General features: G+C 37.4%; 1 protein-coding gene across 1 annotated transcript in view; it reads right to left on the minus strand.

Moving 5' to 3' along the window:
* The window catches only part of Gpc5 (glypican 5), a 745,602-nt gene that overhangs the window by 248,575 nt on the left and 470,527 nt on the right, over positions 1-26,500 (minus strand). The window contains 1 exon segment of the mRNA XM_052190712.1: positions 18,082-18,202. Within this exon segment, the coding sequence (XP_052046672.1) occupies positions 18,082-18,202 (121 nt within the window).

Consider the following 26,500-nt stretch of genomic DNA (forward strand, 5'->3'; position numbering starts at 1 on the left):
CTTTTCTACTTTTATTTCATGTGTAGTGATCTAGTTATTACTTTTATTCACATCATTTTATTCATTCTTTCATATTCTACGGGAAGTAGAGATTGTACACAAAAATTTCACAGTAGTCATGGATATAAAGATTAGTTCTAAGTGGAAAAACCTTGAAAGTTGCAATGCATTTGAAAAATTAAAAAAACTAAGTCTTCTTAGACTAAACTAAAATAAGAAATCACATGTTCCACACTTGTTATTATTTTTATGAATGGGACATTGAAATTAACAGTTGAGTGAAGATACTGAGCTCTTGGTTATATTAATTAATATTAGTGGCAAATCCTTGTCAGTGAAAATGTTCATATGTAGTTCTGGAGAGATAGTTTAAGAGTTATGAGCAAGGGATTGCAAGTTGGTACTACCACTCTGGAAATCAGCTGGGCACTTCCACAAAAAATTGGACATAGCACTACCTGAGGACCCAGCTATACCACTCCTGGGCATATGTCCAGAAGATGGTCCAACCTGAAATAAGGACACATGCTCCACTAAGTTCATAGCTGCCTTATTTATAATAGCCAGAAGCTGGAAAGAACCCAGATGTCCTTCAAGAGAGGAATGGATACTGAAAATGTGGTATATTTACACAATGGAGTACTACTCAGCAATTAAAAACAATGAATTCATGAAATTCTTAGGCAAATGGATGAAACTAAAAAGTATCATCCTGAGTGAGGTAACCCAATCACAAAAGAACACACATGGCATACACTCACTGATAAGTGGATATTAGCCCAAAAGTTCGGAATAAGCATGATACAATTCACAGACCACATGAAGCTCAAGAAGAAGGAATACAAATGTGTGGATGCTTTGGTTCTTCTGAGGAGTATCCAAAATACTCACAGGAATAAATATGGAGATAATGTGTGCAGCAGAGACTGAAGGAAAGGTCAGCCAGAGAATTCACCAGATGAAGTCACCACCTGGGAATTCATCTCATATACAGTCACCAAACCCCAGCACTATGTGGATGCCAAGAAATGCTTGCTGAAAGGAACCTGATATGCCTGGAGATGTCCTGCCAAAGCCTTGCAAATACAGAGGCAGATTCTCACAGCCAATTATGGAACTAGAAGGTGTGGGGTGCCCATTGGAGGAGCTAGAGATAGGACTGAATGAGCTGAAGGGGTTTGCAACCAAGTTGCAACCAGACCCCAGAGCTCTCAGGGACTAAGCCATCGACCAAGGGTTATACACATGGCTCCAGCTGCATGTAGGGGAGGATTGCCTTGTCAGACATCAATGGAAGGAGAGGTCCTTGGTCCTATGAAGGCTTGATAGATGCCCCAGAGTAGGGAAACTGAGGGCAGAGAGGTGGGAGTGGGGTAGTTGGAAGAACACCCTCATAGAAGTGCTGGGAGGGAGGATGGAATAGGGGGTTGCTGGCAGGGGGCGGTAACCAGGAAAGGGGATATCATTTGAAATGTAAATAAAGAAAATATCCAATAAAAAAATAAGTTCAAAACAAGTTCAAAAAAAAAAAAAGAGAGAAGCAAAAGAAAAGTGTTATGAGCACTTGCTTCGCATGCAGATGATGCAGGCTCAGTTCTGAGATACCCATAAGACATCTCTCAATCCCTTGTAAATCCCCGTCAAAGGAATCTGACACCTCCTGACATCCATAGATGTAGCACACATTCATAGATATTAACACACATAAAATGAAAATATATAAGTAATTTGTTTTTGAAGAAAAAATATATATGATTACCTAAATGAGAACTAAGTACAAATTACTTATTTTTATATATTTGAATTATGTTTTACTTATTTCTTGTGATGGGATATTATGACATTAAAATTCTTCTGATATTTGAATGGATGCAAACAAGTATTTTTAAACTCTTAAGACTAAGTTTTTCAAGATTCATAAAATTTATATAATGCTTTAAGAATATATTTATTTTCCAGACAATTTAGCCATCCTTCCTAGTGCTGTAATCCTTGTAGAAAAGCCTTTGAAAAAGCTTTTCTTATTAAATAAAATATGGAAGTTTGCAGTAGAAATTTTCTAGGGTTGGTAAGAAAAAGGCAAGTTATCTTGCTTTTCTATGTCCATCTTATAAATTTAGACTTAGAGTTAAAAGCTGGCTAGCTCACTTTTATAAGATGAAAAAAGGTGAAGCTATTAAAGAAAAGTTAACTAGGATTCCATTGCCTGTTTATTGGGCTTTAGGTCTATCAATAATAAATGTCATACTATAAAATTTCAAAATGATTATTTTCAGAAATACTTTCTGACCCCACCATATGATATACCTACTCCAATTCATTGATATAAAATTGATGATTTGTTCTATATATAATGAAACTGATTATGGTTCTACCACATTAGTGTGAAATACAAAATATACACAAAATTTACATTCATAAAACTTGCTATATTTACAGTTATTGTAATCTATGTTTTAATTTGTGCAGAACTCTCAGATGGCTTAGTTTCTAATGAACCTTTACACAGATCTTTATATCTCTTCTTCAATAGTCTATGCCTAAGAATCATCCCAGCAGCTCCCCCTCCCGCAGTCATCTTCCCTTATAAGTCAGCCTTCCTGGTAGGTGCCTGCACTGCTCCGTAAGCTACCGGAGACCATCTGCTTAATGCCACTGCATTGCAAGGAGCACATCTTGGAACTGCTCTGCTCAGACATCTTAAATCTTCAAAACACCTTCATAAAGTTGGTGTTGAGTGGTTAGAGTAAATTTATGGAACAAGTAAAGTTCTGTGAACTCATCATTCACCTGCGGAAATCTAAGATTATGTGTGTATGAGTGAGCTATTCAAAACTACATAAGGCAAGGAGTGCTGAAAGCAATCATTAGAGAGACATGCTTTCTATGGTAGACCTGGAGCCAAGAGGTACCAAATTCTGATGCTTTCCCAGGGGAAGCTGCTATTCTTCCAGCCATACAATCAGATGTGGGCAGACATGAAAGGCTGTGTTTTGGTTGGTTGGGTGGGTGGGTGGGTGGCTGAGTGGTGGGTGGGTAGGAGATTTGGGGACCTTTAGGCTAAAAACCCTGGACGCTAAATTCAAAAGAGGCTGACAGAACTATGAATTTCAGTAGATAGCCAGATACACCAAGTCATTTTATTCCCTCTAGAGCATATAGAAAAATGAAAGAAAGTATAAAAGAGTAACAAAGAAGAGACTGGAAATTACCAGCTGTGAGACAGAGTCTATGTATTGAAATCAGTTAGGGATGGCAGTGGCATGATTAGAAAGAATAAGGGTACAATCATATAGGGATCTGTGGACAGAACACAAGCACTATGGTGTGTGGGGGGTAAAGAGCAGATGAGTTATGAGTGCATGTGGATTGTGTGATATGAGCATGTAATGAACTCCGCTGCCTCAGGCCCAGCACAATGGCAAAACTTTCCGTTCTCCCTGTGTGGATCTTAACAATGTGTAGACAAAATGTTGCCCATACCTTCTTCCTCTTGGATGTTCATACACAGGCTGTGTCTTCTCCCCATAAAGACATCCTACAGATATCAGCTAAACACACCTCTGTGCTCTTGTTCAGATCTACAAAATAGCTCCCTGACTTCTCAGTCAACTGCTTACAATAAGCCCTCCTTCTCAGTCAGTGGTATTAAACAAATGTTCTGAGTTCCTTGGGTTAGAATGGCTTGTCTCCATCAGATATTCTGTGCCTGTGTCTGGTGTTTCTTTTTTTTTAAAGACTAATTATTTATGCTTTATTTGGAATAGAGATCTCAGAGTATGGAGTACTTCTCCCATTAGTTAATGAAAACTGACCCTTGGGACACAGAATTCATCATTACATTTATTTTTTCATTTTCTTTCTTTTTTATTTTCTATATTCTTTGTTTACATTCCAAATGCTTTCCCCTTTCCCGGTTCCCCCCTACCCATCGGTTTCATAAGGCCTCTTCTATCCGCCCATTTCCCAATCACCCCCTCTCATTTCCCTGTCCTGGTACTCCCCTACAATGCTGGATCAACTCTTTTCAGAACCAGGGTCCTCTGTTTCCCTCTTCTTGTGTATCATTTGATATGCTAATTGTGTCTTGAGAAATCAGAGGTTCTGGGCTAATTAATATCCACTTATCAGTGATTGCATTCCATGTGTATTCTTTTGTGATTGGGTTACCCACTTAGGATATTTTCCAGTTCCAACCATTTGCCTAAGAATTTCATGAATTCATTGTTTTTAATTGCTGAGTAGTATTCCATTGTGTAAATATACCACATTTTCTGTATCCATTTCTCCATTGAGGGACATCTGGGTTCTTTCCAGCTTCTGGCTATCATAAATAAAGCTGCTATGAACATAATGGAACATGTGTTCTTATTGTATGCTGGGGAATCCTCTGGGTATATGCCCAGGAGAGGTATAGCAGGGTCCTCCGGAAGTGCAGGGGACCAAATCAACAACAGTAAGAGAAGAACTAAAAATTATTAAAATGAAGAAAACTCAACTGAGGAAACTGGAATGGCTGTGAAGCACCTAAGGAAATGCTCAGCATCCTTTGTTATCAGGGAAATGCAAATCAAAACAACCCTGAGATTCCAACTCACTCTGGTCATAATGGCTAAGATGAAAATCTCAGGGGACAGCAGATATTGGCGAGGATGTCAAGAAAGAGGAACCCTTCTCCACTGCTGGTTAGATTGTAAGCTGTGGGAATCAGTCTGGAAGTTCCTCAGAAAATTAGACATAATGCTACCTGAGGACCCAGCTATACCATTCCTGGGCATATACCCAGAAGATGTTCCAACATGTAATAAGGACACATGCTCTACTATGTTCATAGCATCCTATTTCTAATAACCAGAAGCTGGAAAGAACCCAGATGTCCTTCAACAGAGAAATGGATACAGAAAATGTGGTACATTTACACAATAGAGTACTACTCAGCTATTAAAAACAATTAATTCATGACATTCTTAGGCAAATGGATAGAACTTGAAAGTGTCATCCTGAGTGAGGTGACCCAATCACAAAAGAACACACATGGTATGCATTCACTGATAAGTGGATATTAGCCCAAAAGCTCAGAATAAACAAGATACAACTTACAGACCACGTGAAGCTCCAGAAGAAGGGGAACCAAAGTGTGGGTGCTTCAGTTTTTCTGAGAAAGGGAACAAAATACTCACAGGAGCAGTTATGGACAAAAAGTGTGGGGCAGAGACTGAAGGAAAGGTCAGGCAGAGACTGTACTTACTGGGGATTCATCCTATAAACAGTCACCAAACTCCAACACTATCATGGATGTTAAGAAGTGCTTGCTGAAAGGAGCCTGTTATGCCTGTCTCCTGAGAGCCTCTGCCAGAGCATTACAGATAAAGAGGCAGATGGTAGCAGGAATCATTAGACTGAGCACTGTGTCCTCAATGAATGATTTGGAGGGAAGACTGGAGGAGCTGAAGGGGTTTGCAGCCCCATGGGAAGAACAATGATGTTGGCCAACCAGACCCCCAGGGCTCCCAGGGACTAATCCATCAGCCAAAGGGGTACACATGGTTCCAGCTGCAATTGTTTTAGAGGAATGCTTTTTCCAACATTTGTGGGAGGAGAAGTCCTTGGTCCTATGAAGGCTCAATAGATGCCCCAGCATGGGGAAATGGGGGGGGGGGTGCTTCGTAGGTGGGAGAGGGCTGGGCAGTGGGGCATCTTCTTGGAGGCAGGGGATGGGAGGATGGGTTGTGAGGAGGAAAACCAGGAAAGGGTATAACATTTGAAATGTAAGTGAAGAATATATTTAATAAAAAGAAAACCAACAAAACTTTGTAGAAACAGACAATTATCAAACACAGTATTTGAAAAATCATCAGCACAAGCCTTCAGTAAACACCCCACTTGTTTAAGTATGTTAATTAGGTGAGGTCCCTTCAGACATAAATAAATGATTACTGTAATCTGGAATTCAGTCACTCACTTGCTTTGTGTATACTTATTTTGTGAAGATTGCAGAAAAGTTTGCGTTATTTTTTGTTGTTATCGTTTGGGTTTGGGGGGTATTTCTGTTGTTTGTTTTTTATTTCATTTAATTTTTGTTTTGTTGTTGTTACTCAGTAAGTACTTAGGTGATGGTTGTAAAAACAATACAATTGTCACTTAATTTAGTTATCACTTTTACCAGCCTTGTGACCAAACACCCAATAAGAAGGATTTATGGTGAGGAAAGATTAAGATGAAGTCCCAAATTCAGTGGTTCCCAAGCTCTGTGGTGGAAGAGAATGTCAGAATGATTCATATCTTGATGGACAAGAAGCAGAGTAAAATGGTAACATGAGAAAGCCAGTGTAAAATATGGTAAAGGTAGCTTTCAAGGGCATGTCCACCGTGACCAACTTCCTTTTACTGTGTCACATCCTCCATATTTCCATCACCTCTCAGCACTGTACTCAACTGTTGAGATCAATAGGTAAGTCAGAACCTCTGTGATCTAATATCTTTAGAAATCTGACTAACTCATGCAGACACATGCATTGATAATTTCAGAGGCATTCCTCAACCCAATCAGGTTGGCAAGAATAACCCTAATAATAATGTACTGTACAATTATTTCTGTATTTCATAATTTCTGCAATAATTTAAATCCCAATGGACTTCATTACTTATGAAGTTTGAAAGGAAGGAAAGAGTATTAGAGCTAGAGAATGGGAAGGTATCTTACTTACTTTTCTGCTGCTGTGACAAAGCATAATGGCCAAGGAAATTTATAAATGCAATCATTTAATTTGAGGCTTACTTTCAGAGAGTGAGTCCATGCCTGTCACTTTGAATTTTGTAGCAGAAGGCAAGCCAGCCTGGTGCTGGAGCACCTACTAAGTGCCTACATTTTGAGATACCAACTGTGAGGCAGAGAGAGAGCTACTTAGGAATGGCAGGAGCTTTTGCAACCTCAAAGCCAACTCCCAGTGGCAAACTTCCTCCAAGAAGGCCATACTTCATAATCCTCCTGAAACATTCTACCAACTGGAGAACAAGCATTCACACAGACAGACCTATGGAGGCCATTCTCATCCAAACCATCACAGAAGGAATGCGATAAAACGCCCTCTTCCGACACAGCTGCTGCACTCAAGGACATGGACTCATTGTCAATGGCAATCTATAGAAAACGTATACAGGACTGGGAGCCACCTGCATTCCATCACAGATGGAGAAGTTATTCATAAAGATATTCATAAAGTCTCACACCTTCCAGACAGGTGGCAGACAGTTAAACATTGATAGGGGAGAAGGAGCCATATTCCTCAGAAATATACAAAAGAGTCATTGTGTCCACTGAATCAAATAACATTTTACCAATGCTTGTGTAGGCTACTCTAATTAAATATGGTTGGTCACAAAAGAAAGGATGTAGAAGGAAGATGAAGGCTTAAAAAGAAGAGATCTGGTAGGGAAAGAAGGAAAATAGAGAAGATAACAAGGGACTTTGGTCACAGAATGTTTTATGTATATATAAAATCAAATAAGAATAAATAATTTCAAAAAGTTCTAATTATCAATGTTCTTTCAAATATGTATAAAAGAAAACTCTGTCTGGAATGCTTCTCATTTCATCGTGTAAGATCAACAGCCTTACTGAAGTAAATACAAAGCTTCACCCTCAGTCAGCACAAGACAATTACATGCTCTTTTAAATAATCAGAAATAAATCAAGGATGACCAATGCTAATCTCATTACTTTCCAAAAGAGTTCTTAAGCCTTTGTTTCCAGTTGATTGTACACTAATTGAAATGGTTCTTTTATGCTAGCAATTGATTGTTTTAAGTGAACTAACCAATAGTGGAGTCAAAGTCCTTCTACCATCCACTCCAGAAAGCAGCCTTCAATTGAATTTTCTCAAACAAACTAACTGTTGAATTTGATGGCCATTCAAAGTTAGTGAGTGCATTTCAAGTGCTTGCTTCTCAAATGTGAGTTAACTCTATGTGTTTTGATGGCTGTTGCATTGCTAATACCAAATGGAGAACTTGTTGATTGTGGAATATTAGTACCACAGGCCTGGGGTCATGACTACTGTGTGTAACAGAACCATGTGAAGGAGTCAGTATACAGTGTCACTTTCCAGAAGAAGCACAGGATTGGGTAAAAGGAAAAAAATATCCCAGAACCTGTTGACATTTCAGATCTAAGGGGCAGACTGGTTTGATAGCACAGTTAAAACAAGTAGAAAATTTCTAAAACGTATTCCACAGTAAGTTTAATAAGAATAGTTTGAGAATTCCTCAGAATTCAGAAACTTTGAAATAACAGTATCTTTAGAAAGTCTTGTCATATCTTTTTGGGGTATTTGCAAATACTATACTTTATATCTCTTTGTTGAGATTTAAGTTAGAATATCTTTCAATCTGTCATGGTTTTAAAGTGACTATTCATCAAATTGGTATTCACAGAAGAGACAAACAAGACAAAGTCTATTTAACATAGTTGTTCCCTACATAAAATAAGAATATCATCTCTGCCTGAATATAATACACTGTGATCACTGGAAAAATGCTATCATACGTATGGTTATTTTACTCTTTAAGTAATGACTATGATTTCTTCCCTTTCAGTAAGAAAGTAAAATTTACTTAATATATAAGGACATTTTCATGAAGAAGTTTTAATCTATACTAAACAGATGTTTAATAGAAACTTGGTGCTCTTAAATGAGTTAGGGTTGAGAAAACAAAATGCTAGCTAATGGAAAACCGAATGTCACTGCCTTTTGCATCCTGTAATGAAAACATACAAATAAATTTCTAAGCAGTAAACCATCAACTTTCCCTAATAGTACTCAGAGGTTGGTATTGGAGCATTTTCTCTTAAAATGATAGATGTTTAATGTTTACAGACTATTTGTTACAGCTGTAGTATTATGCTCTCCACAGGAAGAGGCTTGGAATGCAGATTGAACACCAGTCCTGTAATCTGAGCAAAGTTGGATCCAGAGGGAAGAGGGGTAACATGTTTTCTTTCCTCCAAGAATCTATTCACATTGCAGAGGAGCTTTCAGGCAGTGAGGAAACACTGAGGTCCTGAGATGGTCTATGAGGAACTCACCATTTCACTACAGCCTATGGATCTCTATGCATTGTGTCTTATCACAATATGCACTGAAGAGCAGAATGTAGAAATAGAGTCTGCATTTAATATATTAAACATACTAAGATTATTTACACTAAAACCTCTCTCTAGGCAGTTTCAAATCTCTTTGTAAATCATCATTTTTATTTTTAGTTCTTCTTTTATTGGATATTTTATGTATTTACATTTCTTTTTATTGGATATTTTATTTATTTTCATTTCAAATGTTATTCCCTTTCCTGGTTTTCCCCCAGAAACCCCCATCCTATCCCTTTTCCCCCTGCCTCCATGAGGGTGTTTCCCCACCTACCCACCCACTCCTGCCTCCCTGCCTTCGAATTCCCCTACACTGGGGCATTGCACCTTCATCTTTAATTACAAAATTGTTATTTTAAATAATTAAGCCTTTATTGTAAAGGATTTTGCGATTTTTTAAAAATCCTATGCAGCAAGATTAGCCAGGCCAAAGTTTATACATCTCAATAAACTTCTATACAGCCATTCAGAATCCAGAGCTTCAAAGTGGATTTCATAATTTCAATAACAATTATAATTTTATGTACTCTGTCACAAAAAGAAAGAAAATTTATTATAGATTTAAAAATTAAATGGACAAATCTTTATATCTTCTTTCATAATTCACATAGATTTTAATCTTTTGTGCAGAACTTAGCCTATGATATATACACATAGAGGTAAGTGAATATACATCTGGGTACAGTATAACACTCACAAATCACAACCAGAGAGAATTAATATTAGCTGATAAGCTAGGGTACAGGGCAGACAGAGGATACAATATTTCTGGTCCATCTTGCTCGTGCTCACTTTGCTAGGGAACCTCTAATTTGCTGTCTAACACCCCTAAATGTTTCATAGTGCTGGCATTTTCTAGGCATCTCCCTGACCCTTTGGGATACTAGCAAAGCTGTTTCATGTCATTCCTTTCCTAGGTAACTCAGTTTTTTCCTGTGAATGCAAGTTTTCAGTATTAATAACAAATTCCTCAACTGGTCTTTTTCTTGCCAATACTTCCTATCTACACGGAAACCATTTCCAGTTCTAATACTTACCAGGTTCTTTTTATTTCGCATAATTATCTACTTGAAGCATTCATTGCCCAATCACTATCATCATCCACCTGCATGACTTTCTTTTACTCTTTCTCAATGAGGTTCATGTTCCACAATATAGCCAAAAGATCTTTATAAAACATAAATCAGGGACAAGACAAGGCTGCCCACTCTCTCTATTTAATGTAGTAAAGACAACAAAAGGACATCAATTGGATGCAAATTGGAAAGGAAGAAGTCAAAGTATCACTATTTATAAATGATATGATAGTATAAAGGAGCAACCCCCAAAATTCCACCAGAGAACTCTTAGAACTAATAAACAATTTCAGCAAAGTGGCAGAATATAAAATGAAATTAAATAATTAAGTAGTCTTCCTTATACTAATGATAAATGGGATGAGAAAGAAATTAGAAAAATAACACCCTTTACAATAGCCACAAATAGTATAAAATATCTTGGTGTAACTCTTATCAAGCAAGTAAAAGATCTGTAAGACAAGAATTTCAAATCCCTGAAGAAAGAAACCATAGAAGCCCTCATGAGACACAAAGATCTCCAATGTTCATGGATTGGTAGAATTAACATCTTGAAAATAGTCATCTTACCAAAAGTAATATACAGATTGAATGCAATCCCCATCAAAATTCCAACACAATTCTTCACATATATGGAAAGAGAGGTTCTCAACTTCATATGGAAAAACAAAACAAAACAAACAAACAAAAACAAAAAACAAAACAAACAAACAAACAAAAAACCTCAGGATAGCCAAAACAACTCTCAACAATAAAAGAACTTCTGGGAAAATCACCATCCCTGACCTCAAGCAGTACTAGAGAGGAATAGTGAGTGATAAGAACCAGATGTTCTTAGTACAGAGACAGACAGGTCGATCAAGGAAGTAGTTCTATCTGAAGACTCAGCAATACTATTCCTGGGCATCCAAAAAGATGCCCCACCATACCACAAGGATACATGCTCCACCATGTTCATAGCAGCCTTATTCATAACAGTCAGAAGCTAGAAACAACCCAGATGTCCCTCAATCGAAGAATGAATACAAAAAAATGTGGTTCATTTTCACAATGGAACACTATTCATGAATTTTGAAAGGAAATTAATAGAACTAGAGAATATCATCCTGAGTGAGGTATCCCAGACCAAAAAGGACATGCATGGTTTGTACTCACCAAAAAGTGGATATTAGCCAAAAAATACAAAATCCCTTACAGCACACAGACCTTAAGAACTTTAACAAACAGGAAGTCCCAAGTGAGGATGTGTCAATCCCACTTAAAGGGGGGGAACAATATCATGGAAGGCAGAAGGAATGAGGGACCTTGGTAGAATATTGGAGGGGGAGTGGAAAGGGGAAAGCGGGTCAGGTATGAGGGGAGAGGGACCAGGAGTGAAGCCTAGAGGGGCAGGAAAATGAATGGAAATATGCAGCCTTTAGTGTGAGAGGTGGGGGAGGAGGACCGCTAGAAAGTCCCAGACACCTGGGATGTGGAAGACTTTCAGGGCCTTAGTCAAAATTCCTGACACTGGGGAAAGGAAACTAATAGAATCTACCTTGAGTAGATACACAGGGTCTCAAGTGGACATACAGGGAAATCAACCCACAGTCAAAATTTTTGACCCAGAACTGTTCCTGCCTAAGAGAACTGCAGGGACAAAAATGGAGAAATGAAAGAAGGAAAGGTAGTCCAGTGACTGGTCCATCTCCTGGAAAGGCACATAGGCCTGACCCGATTACTGATGCTATGACATGCTTACAGACTGGAGCCTGGCATGGCTGTCCTCTGAGAGGCCCTGCCAGCAGCTGACTGAGACAGACTCAGATACTTACACCTAATCATTGAATTGAAGTTGAGGACTCCTATGGTTGAATTAGGGAAAGATAGAAGGAGCTGAAGGGGAGGACAACCTCATAGGAAAACCAGCAGGCTCAACCCACCTGGACACCTAAGAACTTCCAGAGACTGAGCGACCAACAAGGCATCACACATGGGCTGCTCTGACGCCACTGGCACATACATAGCAGAGGACTGCTGGTCAGGCCTTAGTGGGAGAAGATGTGCTTAACCCTTGAGAGACTTGAGACCCCACAGAGGATACCTGTTGAGGGCGGAGAGAGAAGGAGCACTCTCTTGGATGCAAGGAAGAGGAGGAATGGGATGAGGAATTGAGGACAGGGGCATCAGGAAGGGGGGCAGCTGCTGGAATATAAATAAATGAAATGATCAAAAAAAAAAAAAACCATAAGTATGGTTAAATGTTTTCCTCCTCCATTTAGAATAAAACATGTGCCTAGAGTGCATTCCATTCTCCTAAGCATTCTCATGCTTGCCTCCACTGTCCGTTCACCCCAATGCAGCCTTGTGGATTTCTGCCCTTGGAGATGATAAACTTGCTCTCAGTCCCTTCACCACAGAGTTCTCACCAATTTCCCTGATTCCTTTCCTTCATGCACCAGCACATGTGCCCTAAGTTCTCTTGCCGCTCTCCTGTGTTTCTTTGTAATTGTTGCCAGTGATTACTATGCTTGCTCTGAATTTACATTTCTCTCAGAATGCAAAGCCACTGGGAGTAGAAGTATCTACTTTGGCTCACCGCAGTGTACATCTACTACACAACTATGAAGTTTAAAAGGTATAATTCAGGTAAGTTTAAGAAAACAATGGTAGAAACATCGAAAATGTGGGCATTTTCACATAAAATGTCACAGACCCAACTGCTTAGTGATTAACTGCAGAAGTCAGAGAAACATGAGGTCACAGCTCAAGCAGGCCAAGACTGTAGGTGTTTCAGAAAGGACATATGCAAGTAATTATTACTAATATTGCAAAGGATATGGATAGATTCTTATTGTAGGATCGTATAAAGACAAAAGCAAGGGGCACATTAATCTCGCTTAGCATTTTGCCATAGTGCACAATTACAAGTGTAGCTAACATCCATTATAAGGAAAACAACCTTTATATAAATACTTACTAGAACATCTAAATCTATGGATCGGACTGTGAACTATGTCCTCATGCCTATGCCCTCACGCACCCACACTACTCCCAACATAATGAATCCGCACACCAGAGAATAACCTTTCTGAACCTTTTTCACAAATGACACCAGGGATCCTGTTAACTGTCCTTTGCTGTTGCATATGACACCAGCCACCTTGCTGGGAATATACATATTATTAGGAGTCAGGAGTCTGGCAAAAATAAAACCTTTTTCTTTATTTGCATGAAAGTCAGCCCAGGAAACAGTACATACTAAAGTACAAAAAGTTAATGTTTCATGGACACCTGTTCAGGATATGAATTTCTGTAGTCCTTTACAGAAAAAATCTAATTTTCAGCCTTATCATCCCAACAGACTTGAAATTCAGACCTCAAAGGCAGAATATATTTGATACTTTCTTATAACTCTATAATGAAACCAAAGGCTGAATAATTTGAAATCTGCATACTCATAAAGATGAAAGAATGGGGTGCAGTCTAAGCAGGAGCTTAAAACTAGGACCATTCCCCTGTAAAACCTTAAAAAGTATGTGGCTTTGATATCTTTGTAACAAGGAGTTAGCCATGCTATGCTGCAGAGCAACAGAACAGTAATCCATTCTCCACAGGGCTTTTATGAACCTCTGAAGACTGGAGAGCGACCACTTCCTTTGTGTGTACCTTCTTAGGTTTAAGCACTTGCCTATATAATAGAGAGAAGCTATAAACATATTATGAACCACAAATTTTCTTCTCATATATATATATATATATATATATATATATATATATATATATATATGCATATATATATACATGTTATATAGATTATACCTAAATACAAGATAGATAGATAGATACATACATACATACATACATACATATACATACATACATACATAATTACATGCAGGGATAGAAAGATAGACGATAAATATAGGTTGATAGATAATAGATAGATAATAGATCAATGATAGATATGGAACAGCTTGATTGCATGTCTACTTTATATGTATATTTATATTTATCCTACTACACACAATTATCACTTCCTCTCTAGATAACATATTTAACTTCCTACAATAATCAAGGAACTAATGAGATGAGATGTACCGTTGACTGACTTTGGCATCTATGAAGTTGGTCAACCAAGAAAGGCAACAGTAGGGGGTCAGTGCTTAGAGCCACTAACCACAGTGGATCCAGAAACCTTTGGCAGGGTCTGCTGCCACAGGCAGCTAGTGATTATAGAAGTTACTCAGCAGACATTCTTCTGAGGGAACAAAGTTAATTTACTGATGCTGGCAGTCTTTGTGGTCAGCAGAAAAATTATGAATTCTCTTAACTCCTTGGGGCTGCCAAGAAAGAGAAGGAGAGAAAATTCATACATATACAGCTGCACAGGCACACACACACACACACACACACACACACACACACTTAATGGGCAAAACAAAATGCACAGTCCAATAACTTCATACAAATATTAATGCATGTATACAAACACACACACACACACACAGACCTACAGACAGACATATACACTGTCCTCCATAGAATGACTAGAGGAAGGCTCCAGCAAGCAGGCTCCAAGTATTCCACACATACACAAAGACACACAATTGGTGGATAGAAGGAAAAATGTTCCAACCCCCATTTGCACAAACTTTACACACACACACACACACACACACACACACACATGGGAAAAAATGTTTCAGCCACACCATCCCTTACTTTATTCTTTCTTCCATAGCTTATGCTTTCCAAAAAAACTTCTTTCAAATAATATACAATTACAGTATTACGTTTTAGTTTTCTTCCAGTGAATGGTTATGAAAGAACAGTGTGTTTTCCAATACTTTTACAAGAAACAGCATTACATGATACAGGTAAAGCAAACAAATCACTCTATAAAACCCACATACATTCATACCCAGCAACTGGTTATAGATTAACGAAGTGTATGCAAGCAAGGTAGTTTTCTCATCCAGCTTCTCTTGCCAGCAGGCAGAAATTTGCAGTTACAAAGAAAGAAGTAATTATTTTATTATTTATCTTTAAAAGTAATCTTGCAAGCATCTTAAAAGAATCATACATTTTAAACATTTATATAAAAAGTCAGCCATATCTACCTTGAATTCACAAAATGCATATACACTCATCAGCAATTTCAATAAATCATATCAGGAAGCTGAGAGCAAATATGGGTATATGAAATCAGTCACCTCTGGCCCAACCTCAGTGAGACACATCAGCCAGTGCTGCCATTGTTATTGTTCCCTGACCATAAAGGTCCTCAGCTTAACTAAGAAGATGTGCCTTTCTGAACCTAAGATTGTTCCCTGAGATTTTCTAGCAAAAACAAGTCAACCTAGCTTCACTATCCACTTGATTTTTTCCAAGTAGTTTCTAAGGGTAGTAGTCATTGCTGACAATCTACATCTCTAAGTTCTTTTTAAGAGTGGTGATAGAATTATTAATCTGCTCCGGCAGCAAGGGCTGAAAGAGATCAAGCATTAATATTCTGAATGCCAGAGATACTGCCCAGGGAGGGACTGGAAGTCCCCTTCAAATTTTCTTAGATTAAGAGGGATGTGAGGGCAGCAAGCAGAGCAGAACTCCACACCAGCATAAAGTCCTCAGGACACAGTCCTTGGGACTGTGCCACACAGAGTTCCACCCACGCGTCTGTGGTAACCCCGGGCTGCATCCCCGAGGTCAGCCATGTCTTATTCCTCCTGCACAGCCCTCAGCAAAGGTCATCGAATCTCTACTTTTGTACTCAAAGACAACCTTGTACACTCACTGGCTCACTTGTAAGCTATTATAGAAGTCACGCTTTTTCTGTCTTGCAGTATAGTGAGCATTTTTGTTCTTGCCATCCTGGTTTGTTGTCAACTGTGCACTATAGTTTCAAACAAGTTACAAACCCATCGATGTCACTTTGGCAAGAGTAATCAGTGCAGCAGCTGCAGGTCTTCCTCTTGGTTGCTGTTGACTTGGGTCTGAGTTAACATAGCTGATCCTTATTCCAGGATAATCAAGCAATACCTTGTGCATACAGGGGACTTGAGACAGGCTCCAAGTGGAGTCTTTCAACCTGAGTTGTTGTTGAGTCATGATGATATTTCTGTTTTGTACCAGGGCAACTACTGTACAGTTCTGTTCAGTCCTCTATACAGTTTTAATTTCCCATACCCTAATTGATTGCCAGGACACTCAACCACAAATTCTCACAACCACAGGTTTTTCCTAAGGAAAAAATGCACAGAAGCATATAATAAAAGTGTACTCAGCCTGTGCATGCAGTCCCTAATATATTGATTGTGAGCCACCAGAAACTCAAGACTTAAATAATACCCAAAGTTTTCTTTGGCTTATTAGTTTCTCACTGGGTCTAGATCAATTTCAGCTGCAAATATTCCTCTTATTGCTATGGAGAATAAAAATTCCAAGCAGAAGAATATTTTCTAGGATGAGTTCTGAGTAAATCCCTGGTAAATGTGGGAGGTATAGTACAGATGTCTGCAAACTACTGCCTCTGAGCAACAGATCTCCAGGTGATCTCAGCCCACAGGTTACCCCGTCCTCACTGTTGTTTCAGCTCCTGACACAATTGCAAGGCTTTCTGTCTCCAGACACGCCTCAGCATTTGGGTCACTGGAGGCATAATGTAGCTGTTTCACCTTGGATCCCAGTCTTTGAAGGAAATGTTTCTAGCTTTACCTATGTGATGGAGTTAGGTTTGCTCTCAGATATTCCTCAGATGCTTTTCACTTACACTTATTTTTCTTCTGAAAAGAACTTGCCTCTGGTGCTGCCACACAAAGGGGTGGCTGAAGTTTCACAGTGTGTGCAAATGGATAAGCAATGCATCGGTCAGTTCCTTTCAGGGAAAATCCAGCTCTTTCAACACTAGCCTCTGTGTCCCCTCACAAAGACTTTCATTGGGATTTACAGGCTCGTGAACTGAGGTCAAATAATGGTCTCTGAAAAACCTAAATGATGACAATCACAAGTCACTCAGATATACCTCACATGCAAACAATTCAGAAGTATTTAGATTTTCTGTAGTATCATACTGAAAGTGATAAATTACACCAACCCCTGATTAAAATGAAGATATCTACATACATTGTTACAGAATGACTACAATTTAAGGAATAATCCTTTTTACAACAATACAGGGGATGTTGTAAAAGTGGGGATGGTATTTATAATATGTAACATTGTCTCAATTAATAAATAGTTGTAATGCAATATTGTTTGTATAATTATCATAATATAGCTCATATATTATGTGTTAAACACAGCAATGTATATGACATAAAATATCAAACAGATATCTAATGAGGGCAAACCAGTAAGATTACATTCAATATGTATTCAATATGTAAAATGTGAAATAAATAAATAGCAGATATCCAGACTTCACTCGTGAGTTAACTTTCATTAAGGATACTGCAATGTTTATGATAATGTTCATATAGTTACATATAAGAATTTTCTGGCTTTTGTGGTCTAATATATGTCTTCTGTAGTGATCACAGTGATCCCTAGACTTACGGCTTCTTCATGGAAGATGAATGTACCCTAAAAGATTCATTACTGAAATGGAGGAGGTAAAGACCTGCTTGTCACAGATACATACTGTGACATATCATACCATAGAAACTGAGTTTAAATGGTGACGACTCTACAAAGTTTTTCTGGAACAAGAATAAAAATATAGAGAAATTATTCCAAAGTTCAATTTAGGTAGGATATAAGATACACTTAGCAAAGATATCAAGTATGTTAGAAAGCATTTGCATACCATTTAAAGTTGATAATAAAATAAAAATCAATATAACAAAATAAATGTAATAAAAGTGAAAAGCCTGCACTTACCTGGATAACATGCTTCAGTTTATCAATGATCTGATTTATCACAGGATCTGTTCCTCTGACTCTGACTTCAGGATTTGCAGACTGGGCTTTGATTCCATTTCCAACCACACGCTGAGCATAGCTAATGGAGTGAAAAAAGAAAAAGTCAGGATTTGGAGAATGATCAGGAGCATCTTTTTTGGGTAGGGGAGAAAAGATTTATTCAGCTTATATTTCCACATTGCTGTTCATCACCAAAGGAAGTCAGGATTGGAACTCAAGCAGGTCAGGAAGCAGCAGCTGATGTAGAGGTCATGGAGGGATGTTTCTTACTGGCTTGCTTCCCCTGACTTGCTCAGCCTGCTCTCTTATAGAAGAAGCCCAGCCCAGGGATGGCACCACCCACAATGGACCCTCCCCACTTGATCACTAATTGAGGAAATGCCTTACAGCTGGGTCTCATGGAGGCATCTCCTCAACTGAAGCTCCTTTCTCTGTGATAAATCCAGCCTGTGTCAAGTTAGCATACAAAACCAACCATTACAATATTTATTATTACTAAAACATGATTATTTCTTGGTAATTAAAAACATGATTTATCCTTTCCTACTTTATCAAAACTATACTACATATTTGTTTTCTTTGGTCACTGCATTTGCAATAGAACCTCAGGACTTGTTGCTCATGAACAACTGTGCCTTCCATCACACTAATCATCCTTTATCTCTCTCATCTCTACCCTCCCCAGCCACTTCTCTGTGTATTTCCAGAGTATGGCATGTATAATTCTATTCCCTGCTTGTAGGAGGTCAAATTACTCTACTCCACATGTGAATGAGGTCACATAATATTTGTCTTTATTGCCTGGCTGATTTCAGGTAGAATGAAGGTGTCTTACTCCATCCTTGTGGCCACAAATGAAATAATTTCATTTATTTATGTCATGTTTTGTATATATCGTGTATTTTCTACATCTATTTATAAGATGAACATTTGGTTTGTTGTCAGAAGCATCTTAAGAGTGCCTTGAGACACCTGGGTTCATAATTTCATTCTCTGGGAAGAGATAACAGGACTATGGTTCTCAGACTATAGACCTATAAGCTGTTGAGCTATTCTACTGAGGTGACATACTTATAGGGAAAAATAACAAAAGATGTATTCAGCTTATAACTGTGTTTAACAACGTTATATAAAGTGTATGAATGAGTGGGTGTGCATGCATGTGTGTGTGTGTGTGTGTGTGTGTATGTGTGATATTATTAATTCTGGCTGAATAACACATTTATACCCATAATATCCATGCCAATTTATTTTATGCAATATTTAGATAATCCCCAGTGCAATACACACACACACAAAGGCACACACTCACACAAACATACACACATACACACATATAAACACACATGCATTTAGATACACAATCCAAAATTATTACATTTACAATGAAGCAAAATCCACAACATCTTTTGTAGATAATGGGATATAGAAAATAATCAACTTGAAGTAATATAGAAACATTAGTAATGGGACGGTTTCACAGACAGTGGATGGTAGTTGAGTATCTGCTAACTTCCCCAAATGAGAGTAACATAGCATCAACTTACTATTCATGAAAATATTTAAATTTATCAGTCGCCAAAATGTATCAAGTCCTACTCTATTCAACACTCTGCACCAATAGACTTGGTGAAAAAGGTGGTGTAAGTCTTTTTCTCACAATTCTCCCTACCAACCTGGGAATATAGAAAATCAATGCTAATTAAGTCATTCATTGATACATTAATTCATTACATTTAATCAGATTTCAAAGTTAACTAGGAGAATCCTGACACATAACTACACTTGTTTTCTGAACAGTGTACTGTAGTTATTTAAGTAAAGAACTCCCTGCTACTTTTTTTATATTACTGGCAAGGATAGCATCCCTGAAAGGAAAATGGGAAAGACATGTGAACAACATGAAAGTTTATGAAACCTACTAATATCATTAAAGATGCATTTACTTTGGAAAATGGTTCATTTGTTCTAATTAGAACATTTTGCTTTATTTTAAAAGTTTTTTATTTATTTCCATCCAAAATGTTGTCCCTCTCCCCAGTTCCCCCCTCAAGAGTCTTTACCCCATTCCCCATTCCCCTTTCCTCTGAGAGGGTGCTCCCTTATACCTCCAACCTACCGCCTACTCATCCCTAACTGTATCCTCCTTCCCTGGAGGGTCAAATCTCTACAGGATTAGGCACATCCTTTCCCACCGAGGCCAGACAAGGCAGTCCTCTGCTACATACATGCTCCGAGCTAGTGGTTGGTGGCTTACTCTCCGGGAACTCCCAGTGGTCTGGGTTAGTTAATATTTATATCATTTTATCGTGGAAAAGGATATAAAATTTTCTTCACTAATCTCAGTAAACATTCAGGTTTGTCAGCTAAACAGAGAAATAGCAGCCATCACTGGAAAAACGATTTGTACAATTTCCTCTAAAAACAAGAACAGTTAAAGTAATGGAAAGCAATGTTTACTCTCAACTTCAATGTAACTATTAATTCACTCGCATTCCTATTCATTCACAGACCAGGAAGAATTTTTAACCTGTACCGAAGATGCTTGGTGTTAAGCAGAGGAACTTCTTGCTTTTTGGTGTTTTGATTATCACAGTTTATGATACTGTTGATTAATTAAATAAGCCCAAGTAAATGTTATCAGAGACTGATAAGGAATCTCATTCAGCTACTTTATTATTAAATATTTTATTTTATTTAATATTATACTCATTTGTGTAGTAAAAACATGACAAATTATAACCAAAATTAAAGTAAAATATGATTTATTGAAAGCAGTTTCTTCCTTGTTTGGTAAGAGTAATAACAGTCTGACATAGTAGTCTAATGTTTATGCAACAAGGGTTCAAGTGAAAAAGATAGGTGATATCAAATGTTGGCAAGAACATGGGTGACTAGAATTCTCTTCCACTGTAGGACCTTTCAGTCTGTTCTGGAGGAGTTGTGATTCATTCGTTCTCATTGTAGTACTGTATTTCTTTCAAATATGCCACCATTTATTTGTGTGTGATAATATTAATGGTGCAAAGAAAACAGTATAATGAAATTAAATAAGACACAGCTACATTAAAAAGACTTAGACATTACACAGCCTAAAGTAAAAACTGACACAGAATATACTTTATGATTTATTATATTTTGAAGAGCAACCACCTTAAAAATATTTATTATATTTTGAAGACCGAGTCACCTTCAAAGACATCCAAGACCAGTGGCTCTCAACTGTGGATGGTGACTCCTTTTTGGACCAAGAAACCTTTTAATTGGGATGCACAAAGACTATCAGAAAGAACGAATATTTATAAGATGATTCATAACAGAGGCAAAATTACAGTGATGAAGCAGCAATGAAAATAATTTCATGGTTAGAAGGTCAGCAAAAGATTAGGAACTATATTAAAGAATCACAGCATCAAGAAGGTTGAGAACCATTGCCCTAGAGAGGAACAAAATTGACCTTCTTGACTTGTTTTTAGTTAATCAAGAGTGCTTCTTGCAATAAAAAGGTACTGAGTTAAAAGATGATATTTGGACACTCTATTATAAGTATATATTTTGAAAAGTACTTTTAAAATTCTGTTATTTCTTATAGTATTTATGGAATGAAACTTTTTTTTCATTAAGCTATGTGTTAAACAAAAGATTCACAGTCAGATATATCAATGATGTGTGATTGCGCACTTTCATTGTACTGGATGCAGTGTTACAGCAGGACATTTTCATGTGCTATGCTGTGTATGGCAAGCTTATTTGCCTCCCATTTTCCTGAGTCCTTTACACTCTCCCTGCCAGCCTGACCCTTTTGTTACCCAGACAGTTTCACTTCTAACATCTTGCCATAGATTTGTAGGCAGGAAGAAATATTTCCATCATCGTTAAAAAATGATGGAGAAGTCTAGTTTAATTTTTAAAACCTTCCCCACTAGACAGATTTATATGCACAAATATGATTTCTAAACTAAATAATACTTTGCAACAAATGTGTTTAATTTCATTTTGAAACTTCTATAGATCGTTTTTTCCCTGAATGTAATAATAATGAGAAAACATTTCAAGAACTCCCATGAAAGAAATTAATTTGAAAAACATTTCATTGAGAAGAGTAGAACAAAGCACAAAAACAGATAATAGATAATATTTTATATTTTATAAATACAGAAATAAAAGCCCCACCACATGTGCTTATTTCTTCTTAGCAGGAGTGGTAATGGATGCGAGCAATATATTAGAATATTTGCTTGATGGATGACTTGTTCTCATCAACAAGGACAAGGACAAGCACCGCACACCTACACACACACACACACACACACACCTACCTGCAAAAGACTAAATAATATTGATAACAAGATTTCTGTTCTCTCTATACTGGACATGGCATAAATGAAATGTCAGTAGTGTATGTACAGTGTATCACTAGGAAATATGAACTTCATTCCTGACTTGACTGTCAATGCCTCCTTGAAACTACCATCATAACCTACTGACTGGCAGATCCTAATTATGTAGGATGCAATATAATTTGATGTAGATTCACTTCATAATTATAATATTTTGATATATAGCTTTACAATTTCAGGTGAGAAGTTCAGACTCTGACTCTGAGATAATCACGACAAAAGTGTCAATCACAGATGTTTTCCTCAGGTCCACTGGTAAAGAATGCAAGACAGGATGGTGGTTCCAGATGAGCAAGGCACTTATCAGATTTTTCTCTTTACCAAAACTGAAGTTAAAAAGCAAAAGTGGAAATGTAATTGTTGCTACTTTTTTTGTTGTTTTCATTAAATTTTGCATGACTGATTTTATAGATTTATATTGAAATTCCTTTCATTTCTAGATCATGAGTCTCAATATTGCTATAAGGTAAGATGCTGATTTTATAATTGGTCTAATAAATGTGTTGCTGTCTGCATACCTGAGTGAAAACAGAGGCTGTAAAGTACACTATAGGCATTTGTCAGTGATTTTCTTGCAGAAGAATAAATTACTTTTAAACTCTTTCCTGTCCTTCTCTTTCTGGTAGCAAATATGATGGAAATGGAGTAGTTTGGCCTGAGGATTTCCCCTTATAGTCTTCTGTTACACTGAACCACATTTCTTAGTGCTATTTTGTGAATGATCCATCTATATAACATTTTTCTATACATGGAAAGTCCTAAATTTGAAACCTCAAACTAGAAAGAACTCTTATGACTGATTTTATGAGCCAGATTTATGGAAATAACCTTTTATGGTAGATTGATGCTCACAGGAGCTTTAGAGAATAAAGACAATTGTAGCGTCAATTTGTAATGATTAAACTTTTTATGGTTTCAAATTCTCACTTCAATTGTTAAGACATATAACTATTTTTCAAAATACTAGCTACCATTTATTTAGTTTTATAATTTTATATATAATATCTCAATATGAGATTTTATCTCTGATTTTACTGATGTGCAAATAAATATAATTAATTGAGTGAGATCATATTTTGTAATTGTTATTATTTATAAAAACTAAATTTTGTTATGAATGTAATAGTGATATGTTTTAAATGGTGATAATATTATTTTTCCTTTTTATTGGTTATTTTATTTACTTACATTTCAAATGTTATCCCCTTTCCAGTTTCCCCTCCACAAGCCTCCCATCCTATCTTCCCCCTCTTGCTTCTATGAGAATGCTCCCCCACCCTCCCACTCACTCCTGCCTCAGTGGCCTAGCATTCCCCTATCCTGGGTCATCAAACCTCCTCAGGACTTGGGGCTCCCCTTCCAGTGATGCCCGACAAGTCAGTCTCTGCTATATCCAGCTGGAGCCATGGGTACGCCCCTGTGTACTCTTTGGTTGGTGATTTAGTTCCTGGGGGGTTGGCGGTGTTGTCTGGTTGGTTGATATTGTCCTTCCTATAGGATGGCAAACCCCTTCAGCTCCTACAGTAGTTGCCCTAACTTCCCCATTGGTATCCCTATAACATTATTTTTAAAAGTCACTGTATGATTTACAAATAATGAACTTTGGGCACACCATTGCAATTAAACAGTTTAGAAAAATTATGCTTAGGAAAACTAGAAAGCATGAACTCATTAAAAAATGGGCATGACTCAGTCTGCAGCCTCACTTTGTTTGGCAAGACATGAACTACCTCACCGCTTGCCAGTTTCGCCAAGAAAACCACAGGGAAGCAATTTCCTAACAGTGTGTAAAATAAGCAGCAGTGTGAGCCAGAAAGATGATATGTCAGCCCTTGAAGCATCTGAGCTACTGGAGTCAGAAGCATACTGACACTTCAGAAAACATTCAATGAACAGTGTTGTGCACGCGCTTGCCTGTAAATGAAACTTACAAATGCATCATAGTAGTTGAAATTAAAAATCAAGCTACAATAAATATTTGCTTTAATTTATAATTGTCTTTCTACAATTCAAAGTGACTGCTCAGACTTAAAATATTCTATTCTAGCTCCAGGCTATTAAATATAGACCGCTGAAATACTATAGTAACTTACATGTCCTGTCCATGAATTTGAAAATTAAAACTGTGCAATAAAGCTTATTGTTTATTGATCTACACTGGCCAATAACCACAGTTATGTTTTGTTTTGAATTTTCACTGCAGCGGTTCATGAAAATATGCTATATGTGCATACTATTATATAGGCTCTAAAACACATTTTAAGACAAGTCAAAATGATTCACAGTATTAATTCAACCTCTCTCTCTCTCTCTCTCTCTCTCTATATATATATATATATATATATATATATATATATTCCAATCTAGTAATCTAGCTACATCTATCTATCTTGCTCAGTTGCTCTCACTGATAATGGAGACATACTCTGCAATGGAGCATATAGCCATTCTATAACCAATACTTTGTCTGAGAGATAAAATTTTAGAAATGTTGGAATTTTACATTTTCTATATTTTAATTGTCATTTATATAAGAATCATTTCAAATTTTAGTTAAAAGAATGTTATTCTACATAAAGTGAAGTTATTTAGTCAACAACAGAATGCTTTCAATCCCATGGAAACTGAACAACTCACGACTAATGAAAAATGGGTCAGGACATGAAAAAAGAAAGAAATTAAAGGACTGAAGGAGCTGAAGGGGTTTGCCACCCCATAGGAAGAACCAGACTATCAACCAACCATAGTTCCCAAGGACTAAACCACCAACCAAGCAGCACACATGAAGCAACCCATGGCTCTAGGTGCATATGTAGCAGAGGATGGCCTTGTCTGACATCAGTGGGAAGAGAGGCACTTGGTCCTGTGCGGGCTTGATGCCACAGTGTAGGGGAATACCAGGGAAGAGAGGCAGGAGTGGGCAGGTGGTGGAGTACCCTCAGAGAAGCAATGGGAGGGAGAATGGGATAGGGGATGGGGGGGGGGGGCGAAGGAAGGGATAACATTTAAAATCTAAATAAAGAAAATATCCAATAGAGAAAAAAGAAAAAAGAAAGTTGTACTGCAGAGCTACAGTAATCAAACAGCATGGTATTGGCACAAACCAGAAATATTGCTAAGGCAATCTGAAGAGCTTAGAGATAAATCCCCACATTCCCACACCTATGTACACACTGGAAAAAAAGGACTTAACAGAGTATGCATATCAAACTGGTTGAAGAATCCAAATAGATCCATAACTATCACCTCCTACAAACTCAGTGGATGAAAGACCTCAACGTAAAACCAGATATACGGAATCCAGTAGAAAAGAAAGTGGGCAACAGCTGTGAACTGATTGCCACAGGAAAAGACTTTTTAAAAGTACACAGCTGTTATAGTAACAGCATAAGCACAGACACTGTGATCAACAGTCAATGAATCAGACTCATGAAAATGAAAAGCTTCCGCATTTCCACGGGATGCTGTCATTTTGACAGAATAGGCAAAGATTTTCATCACCTGCATATCCAATAAAGGGTCAATATCCATAATGTATTAAGAATTAAAAAGAACTAGATGTCAAGAAAACAAATAATCCAAGTTTAGAATGGAGATATATTTAAACAAAAATTTTTCAACATAGGAATCTCAAATGGCTGAGAAACATTTAAATGTTAAATTTCGTTAATAATCAAGGGAATACAAATCAAAACTACTTTGAGATTCTATCTTACAACTTTCAGACTATTAAAGATCAATAAAACAGGTGACAGCTCATGCTGGCGAGGATGTGAAGTAAGAAGACTCATCCATGTTGGGGCAGTGAAAAGTTTTGTTAGCATTACGGTAGTCACTGTGGCAGTTCAGAAGCACACTGCGAATAGATAAATCCCAGATTTATCAAGGTGCAGATCTATTACTCTTGAGAATATAACTAAAGAATAATTCATTCTACCACAAGGCACTTGTTTGACCATGTTCATTGTTACTCATAA

Source organism: Apodemus sylvaticus, chromosome 8 (assembly GCF_947179515.1).
Source record: "Apodemus sylvaticus chromosome 8, mApoSyl1.1, whole genome shotgun sequence".
Taxonomy (NCBI): domain Eukaryota; kingdom Metazoa; phylum Chordata; class Mammalia; order Rodentia; family Muridae; genus Apodemus; species Apodemus sylvaticus.